This window comes from Mytilus edulis, unplaced genomic scaffold (assembly GCF_963676685.1).
Source record: "Mytilus edulis unplaced genomic scaffold, xbMytEdul2.2 SCAFFOLD_576, whole genome shotgun sequence".
NCBI lineage: Eukaryota > Metazoa > Mollusca > Bivalvia > Mytilida > Mytilidae > Mytilus > Mytilus edulis.
Genome location: NW_027267688.1, coordinates 8,388 through 16,766, shown reverse-complemented (window position 1 = coordinate 16,766; position 8,379 = coordinate 8,388). Strand labels below are relative to the sequence as shown.

General features: G+C 33.7%; 1 protein-coding gene across 1 annotated transcript; it reads right to left on the bottom strand.

Annotated features, from left to right (window-relative positions):
- Positions 1-3,084: 3,084 nt before the first annotated feature.
- On the bottom strand, positions 3,085-7,913 carry LOC139505848 (uncharacterized). The gene is made up of 2 exons (XM_071295233.1): positions 7,773-7,913; positions 3,085-4,769 (listed from the first exon to the last, which is right to left on the bottom strand). Exon 2 carries the CDS (start codon positions 4,765-4,767, stop codon positions 3,085-3,087), a length of 1,683 nt encoding a protein of 560 aa, XP_071151334.1. The 5' UTR covers positions 4,768-4,769; positions 7,773-7,913.
- Positions 7,914-8,379: the final 466 nt, after the last annotated feature.

Below are 8,379 nucleotides of genomic sequence, written 5' to 3'. Positions count from 1 at the left end.
GATCCATAGCACTGGGTTACCTTGAGTTCTACTTTTGTCTTGTTTCAAATGCCTTAAAAGAACTGCTCAATTACTTATCCGAAGCACCTGGGTTATCTTACAATTTGCGTGCTGTTGTTTTAATTTTTTTTTATTTATTATTGTATTTTTTTTGTGTGTTTTGTATTTTTTATAGTTCCATTTAGTGTGCTAAAAATATGAAAACTTGACGTTCGTGACGTCACATACCAAACACTGAAGTCATTCAATAAATTGCGTCACGCCCGAAGGACCGTTTTATTGGACCTATTATGAGGAAATTTTTTCTTAAGCAAAAAAAAAACCAACTGACTTTATGTAAAAAAAAAAAAGAAAAAAAAAAGTAGGGGTGTGATAAAGGGTATGCGATAAAGGGTAGGGTTGTGATAAAGGGTATGCGATAAAGGGTAGGGGTGTGATAAAGGGTATGCGATAAAGGGTGCGCATCAAAGTTGCGCGATATGGATTCAACAGCAGGCTATTTATCAAATATGCAAAACTACTGTAATTACTACTAAACATATGATAAACCGTTGTATTGGTTTTCCCGTTTGAATGAATTTACAACAGTTATTTTTGCGGTCTTTTATAATCTTCTGTTCGTGTGTCATAGCTCCGTGTGGAGGGCTGCCTAATTTTGACTTTGATGGAGAGTTGTGTAAATTGGTACTCATACCACATCTTCTTATATATCTATACTCTGTGCTGTACACAATCACACTTAAATTTCTATGGTTACATACATAGGAAACGAAAAAGTAAAGGGTTAAATCCTCATGTTCGAACCTACGTACCTCATAACATTGAAATACTACTACTCATGGACAGTGACAGAATATATTTCAGAATAAGAGAATGAAAACGAAGAAGAACATGATCACCCAAAGCCATGCTTCATCCCCACAGTGACTTTGTTGTACGACCACTGATGTCAATTTGCAAACGAAAGTTTTCTATGACCTTTGTTTGGAGGAACAGCTAAAAGGACATCAGAGATCTTACAAATAATTCATATAAATAAATCAAGGAGAAACACCAAAACGACAATAACTTTGAACCTACAGATCTGGCACTTTATTTAAAAGAGAAGAGAAATGTATGGCAATACGTAAATTGATAGGGAAAAGTTCAAACTGGTCTATCCGTCCTTCAATATACAACTTATCGTGGAAGTGGCGAGATACCACAAAACTATGCGCGACGCAGTGATGTTAAGGCAATTTCGCCGAATTTCGCGGAATTTTTGTCAGGGGTAGGTAACTCCGCAATTACCTCATTATATATTCATCAATGGCGGATTCCGTAAGCAGCGTCCATCGATAAAATTGTAAAATACAAATTGCATGCAGGCATGCGGATAAAAAAGGGATACTGGTATGATGTCATTTGATTATTAAAACAAGATTACGGCATTTTTTTGTTGAAAATATATAATAAATGGTTGCAATAGATGTTTGTATTGCCGGGATTACACCCCGCCTACTTCCGAGTAGCAACCAATGAGAAGCCGATCGTCCCCAAATCGCCGTCATTAGATGTTTGGAAGTTTGCAGAATGGAAAGCACCTTGCCGGAGCAATTATTTTCTCTAATGTGTGAAAATATACCGACAAAAGTAAGTGACAGCTACAAAATATGTAAGCATTAATGAATGTAAATTGTTTACTTTGTAATTCATCCATTTTAGTAGATGAAAAAAGGTGGAGAGTTAGATAAAAACAAGTTTAGCTTTGGCAAACATGCTACACGTGTTCAGATGGGGGAAATTAAAAAAAGTATAATTGACTTTCATTTTTAAATTGATAGAGGAGCGGGTGAAATGAATTAGTACATATGCTACCACTTTTACCACTTGCATTCTCGATAGTTACGGCACTGTCAAAGGGTTGCTTCGTAAAAATTGTTATTTATTTGTTGTGAGCACCTGCTTGTCCTAGTTCAGATAATCATTTCTGGTGATCAATTTATAATTTTATTATCTAGTAACAAACAAAAAAATCAGCCTATCAATATATCATAGATAAGAATTAAATTAGCCTTACAAAAGTCTTAATTTATTTAATTAATTGATATGGATGGAGGAGGATTTAAACCCCCCCCCCCCTCATTTTCTAATAACAGATTTAACCATGCCTAGACAAAACCCTACCTTATTCTGTATGTGCATCTGAAGTCAGTATGCGAATATCATATTTGTTCTTTTGTAGTCGTGTTGATAAATTAGGCTGTCAGTGTTTTGTTTGAATTTGTTTATGTTTTGTTTTGTCTGGGCCTTATTTGATTTAGTTTAAATAATTATGACGCTCTTATGACGTCTGGCAAGGCTATTTTAATTTTTTTTCTGGGACACCTTCCTAGCGTCCAAGATAAAAATTAAAATAGCCTTGCCAGACGTCATAATTACTTGGACTAGGCCTTATTTTAGTATAATAGCTTGGTACAAGTTATGGTTTTGTTTATTGTTAGGACCAATGGTTACTTATATTTACTTTATTTGGTCACTGGTTGATAGGCATGTCTCATTGCAATCTGGCGGTAACATACATGTATCGTCTTACTTTAGTCAAAATAATGATCGACTAATTGCAATAAAGAATCGGAAGATACCAATGAGACATTTAAAACTAGTATACATCGAAGATCTCGAGAAACTAACACCATAGCGGCAGACGAAAAGACAGACAATATAAAAATCACTACATGTAGGAAGAAAACTAAAGATGTAAATGCATACAGCTACGGATAAAAAGCGTCTCATGACAAGGTGTGACCCTTGTATCTTATACATGGTATAGTCTCACAAACTAAGTGTCAACGTTATCCAGACAATGGACAATATATCTACTGTGTAAAGCAAAGAGTTCGACTAGTACAATTATCTATCATAACTAATAATTTTAGAAATCCTAATTACAAATTTAAGCAAAACTTTATGAAATGTAAATTACTCGGAGTTTTACAGCCCCAATTGCCGCAATCACCAAAAGCAACAAAAAATTCAAACAAACACAGGAAAAACTCAAAATAATAAAAAACAATATATAACACGCATTTGGTTTATGTTCTTTTATGATACATCAAACAAAAACCCGGTATTTTTTCGATTACATATCAACAGACGATTTTTGTTTTTGTCATAACAAATAGCATAAGGTTTAAGAAGTCCATCTTTTTCCGATAGCAATTGCCTATGATGTTGTCCGTCGGCAGACAATACAACGAGTTTATTTTGACTGTAACTAGCAATGTAAACATTTCCTACATTGTCAAGTGCAATTCTACGAAGATCCTTCACAACAGATGCGTCTCTAAATGTCCAGATAATATTACCCGTGTCCATATCACAGCAAGTCACACTATTTCTTTTTTGGTTAGTATAAAATATTCTTTTGTCGACAAAAGCAATAGAAGACAATGGACTAAGATTGCAGTTTACAATCGTAGTACTTTTCTCACTTTGAAGATTGATACATTGGATGCCTTTCCCTTGAATACAACATAGCAGTGATCCCTCTTTGTGCGTTGTTCCATAACATGAATCAGGGGTTGGGATGGATCTTATGGATTTTGTATCTACATTTATGACATGTACTTGCTGTTGTACATCTGATGATACAGCTACAGTTTGGTTATCAATATATGTAACATCCGAATGAAAGGTGGATGCTGTGGGGATTTTTAAAATGAGTTCTCCATGTGGATGCAATATTTGTATACAGTCACTGTTATTTTTACAATCACAAAGCACAATCTTTTCATCTGGAAGAATACAACATCCAGTAAACTCTCCACTTAGATTGATAGTATGAACCAAACTGAGTTTGATATGATTTATAGATTTGTTACCCGAACCTACCAACTGTACCTCTGTATTCTTTGCACTTTCCAGTGTAATATGACCAGGAATTTTCTGTAATTGGATTATTCCTAAACTTTTTACATCCGCAAGGAAGTCTGGAATATGCTTATTGATTTCACAGGTTAATGTCATTTTATCTAATTTACCATCGTCCGCCAATGTCTGTAAGTACTGATTTGCGGTGGTAGTTTTTGCAATTATCTTTCGTAGGCCAAAGAATGTTTGTAGATCTGATCCATATTTACTGAGGTCTTCCATCTGTTGCTGGAAATGTTCAACATTCGCTTTCTCCTTTATAACCTCTTGTAAAGTCATATCAATATCACGGTGGCACTGATCATCAACTATTTCACATAGTTCTGTTTTCAGAGCGCTTTCAATTTGATTTAGATGATTATTCATATTTTCTCTAATCTGAGTTATTTCTCGAAGTGCTGATTCTTTCTTTGTCTTGAGGTCAATTAAGTTCTCCTCAAGATGGTTTTGTAATTTCGAAAACTTTAGTATGATCTCCGATACACCCGTCTTAGCTTTTATAAAATGTTCAGACGTTTTTACATCTTTGGTTAGCTTACTGATACGAACCACGTCCTCACAATTCATATGTTCTTCTAAACATGTAAGACAGAGTAAACAGTCATGTGATTGACAAAACAGTTGATATTTATCGTCGTGTAAGGAACAATGTCCCTCAACTAAAGAAAAAGAGGTACCAAGAGATAGGTAGTTTGCTATTGGTATCAAAGAATGATGTTGTAAAGCTTTAATAATTGAATGGAGATCTTTACATTCGGTACATAGAGCTTGGTTACATTCGGAACACCAGTCGCTTGAAGGCTTAGTGATATGACGTTGGTCACATATACTGCAAAATTGATGATTTGTCGTCATTTCTGAAAAATATGAAAGATTTATTTTATTTAATGTTTAAATGGTACTGACAAGTGTACAGGAAAATAAGTGACAATCCGAGGTGGAGGATCAATTGAATGTATTTGTATTTTTATTTTGCCCGCAGAATGTCTAACTAACCAGTATATACATTCAGGTAACAGTAGTTTAACTATGTTCAAATTTCATGAATAGACTCAGAAGTCAGTTATATATGTAAAATATAAAACAAAATCTGAGGGAATTGCATGAATTCCAAAAGAAGCGATACCGGGTGCATCGACAAGGTAAATAAAGGCAACATTAGTATACCGCTGTTCGAAATTCATAAATAGACCGAAAAAAACCCGAATCCGGGCTACAAATTAGAACTAAGGGAAACACATCAAATATAAGCGGAGAACACGACACAACAGAAACGCAACAATAAAATGTAACACACACAGAAACGAACTAAACAATGACCATTTTCCTGACTTGATACAGGACATTTTGTAAGAAAAAAATGGGGGGTTGAACCTGGTTTTGTGACTAGCCAAACCCTCCCGCTTTTATGGCAATGTTAAACATCACATTAAAATGACAACCTTACATGACAGGACTACAATACAAGTTCATGGTGGAACATATAGGACAGAGAAACACACAAATAATAGCTATTAAAAGGTACCAGGTTTATAATTTGCCAGATGCGTCCTCAGATATGCAGGCATCATCCGTCATGTAAATCCACATTCAATGAAATTTACAGTCGGTTAAAGGCAACCATCGGTCAAATTATAGGACTTATAGATGATATGACTATTCTATCTTCTTTAAAGATTAAGACTGCGAAAACATGTCGCTAGAGAGGTAACACAGACATATCGTATTTGTCAACGTATGTAGTGTCTAACCAGGAGTCGTACTCAAAATTCAGAGCTGCAGCTGTCTGTTTGAAATACATCAATGTTTGTGTTAAAATAAGGACTATTTTAAAATGCCTATTTATAATAGTAGACGTGCATGTTAATATAACTTGACCCCAGTTGTTTGTATTGTTCGTGTTCGTTAGTCGTTAGTTTTACCTGTTTTTTTTTTGTGTACTGGTTGTTTTTCCGTTGTATTTGTTGTTGCCACGATATTTTCAGTTTGTTATCGACTTGTTAGTTTGAATATCTATTTGGTATCTCTTCTATAGTAATAAGTCCATTGTATGGTTATTAGAAAAAAAGCAAAAACTACCAAATAAATTCCAACTCATCCGTCTAAAAAGTTTTAACAATTAAGACTCTTTTATACAAACTATACAATGTATTTACAACAATGGTGAAATGTCTATAGTATATGGAGGATAATTAATGAAATATATTTGCCAAAAATGTGGTTTATGAACGATGACAATAGTTATCATAGTTCATACCTTCGTGTCTTTTTTTAGAGGTATTGAAACTTTCTTTATAGTTTATTCAAAATATTTTAGGTTAAGAGCGTGACATTTTAAAAATTTAATGCTTTTTTTTTCTTTTCTTTTCAAACCGTCACTATTCCATTGATGTATCTCCGTTTTATGTAAATACATACACATATACATAAAGATACAAATTGTATGACTTACTATTATTTCTGAAATGAAAAACCCGTTTTGAGATTGATCTTAACATATAGAGAGCCACAGCCAATCAATTGGAAGCAGAACTTCAAACTACTTATGTATTCTGTTGAGGGCTATTAAAAAAACTGGACAAAAAGAGAAAAGGTTGAGGTTGGCACTCTTTCGGAGTTGGTAAAATCAGTAAGGTCATTGATTCAGATTAGAGTAAGTAAGCTTAAAGGGTCAATGGACACCAAAGCTCCTCTCATCTTTAAAGACCCTCAGGTTATATAGGAGTTGTCTTGCCTCCATGACAAATATGTTGTCGTTCCATCTGACAGAGCCTCAAACAATATTGTTTTTGTTTGCAAGAAACACTACATTGACTGCATGATTAAGGAACTGGGGATAAATAACACACTTGGAAATCCTACATATACACGAAGTACGCTTACCAAGCAGGAGATCCTGGTAAACCACAAATCGTTTCTAATCTCCTTTGGTGTTAATCCAAAGGATTCATATTTAGACCTTTTTCTCGAAATGGCTACTGATGGTAGGTTGAATACCAAAATTTATGACACACGCGATGATTTTAATTTTCTTATAGTCAACTTTCCATTTCTGTGTAGCAACATCCCAGCGGCACCAGCATATGTATATATAGAATATATGTGTCTCAACTGATACGTTACTCTAGAGCTAGCTCAAGTAAGTTGATTTTGTTAAACGAAGGATACTGCTTTTTCAAAAGTTGCTACGACAGGGCTATGAATCAATCAAATTAAGGTCACCACTCAAGAAATTTTACGATCGCCATCATGAGCTGATTGGCCATTATGACAAAAGTGTGTCGGAAATCATATCTGATATTCTTCCTCAGTCATAATAACCTTCCATCAATACCGAATTGAATAAAGAAATAACGCGACGGGTGCAGTATACGGTTCAGGAAATGCTTACCCTTCCGGAGCACCTGATTTCACTCCCGGTTTTTAGTGTTGTTTCTTATTTATTATTTATAACTGTTGACGTAAATGTCCTTTGGTTTTGTGAGTCTTTGTCTTTGATTGTTAGTGTCTTGTTAAAATTCCAATTAAGAACAGAAAGAATGCCACAATACTCAGTTATATAACTACTAAGGAAGAACCATTTTCATTTAGAACTTTTGATATTCTAAATAAATAAAATAAAAGTTTCAAAGAAAAATGCATGAGTATTTATGCTTGTCCCTAAAATATCATATAAACTAACATCGAGTCTGTCTTGATCATATACCTAATATATAAAACAGTATCAATACTACATACGTAATAAACGTCACAAGAGGTCATATGATAAGTTCTGATAGTAGATTAAATATGTAATACGTGAATTCAAAGTAAGTTTATGAAATATTACTCACAAATTTAAGATAATATCAAACACTTACCAATTTATAAGTTTTTAGATAGCAAATTTCCCATAAGTTAACGGATATTTAAGTGTCACCTAGTAGTGACGATAGGTGTATAACTATTTAACTGCAAATATTTTACATAAGGCGTCGCTTATTTGAATAAGACACTATTTGTATTGCATAAATTGTCATGTACATACAGAAAGCGTATTGGAAGTCAAAATTAAAATAATACAAATTCATTGATTTTATAAGTTGTGCATCGTTAAAATCATTCCATCGTACTTAAATGTATAATTTAAGTTGTTTGTTTGTAAACTGTTATGCTTCACGCATTATCAAGGATAGGGGCATGGATCATTTAACATAAATCAAACTTTAAATTACATAAAAGTGAAAAGCTGCATTTAATCAATATGGAAGTTATATATAAAAAAGAACAAATAACAAATAATAAAAAAACGGATGTTTATCTTAGCAACTTAACGTGTTTGTTTAAACTTATATAACTTTATAACACAATACAGGATACATTTGAAATTTGTTTCAAATAGGCGTTTTAAAACTACTCGACACAAATCAAACACATTTGTATCAAATACATCAAAACTTTACCATGTAAAGCTTCATTTGCCGAAAT

What these genes read in the sequence shown, in the direction of transcription:
- LOC139505848 (XM_071295233.1), bottom strand. Translation starts at nt 4,767, where the DNA reads ATGACGACAAATCATCAATTTTGCAGTATATGTGACCAACGTCATATC.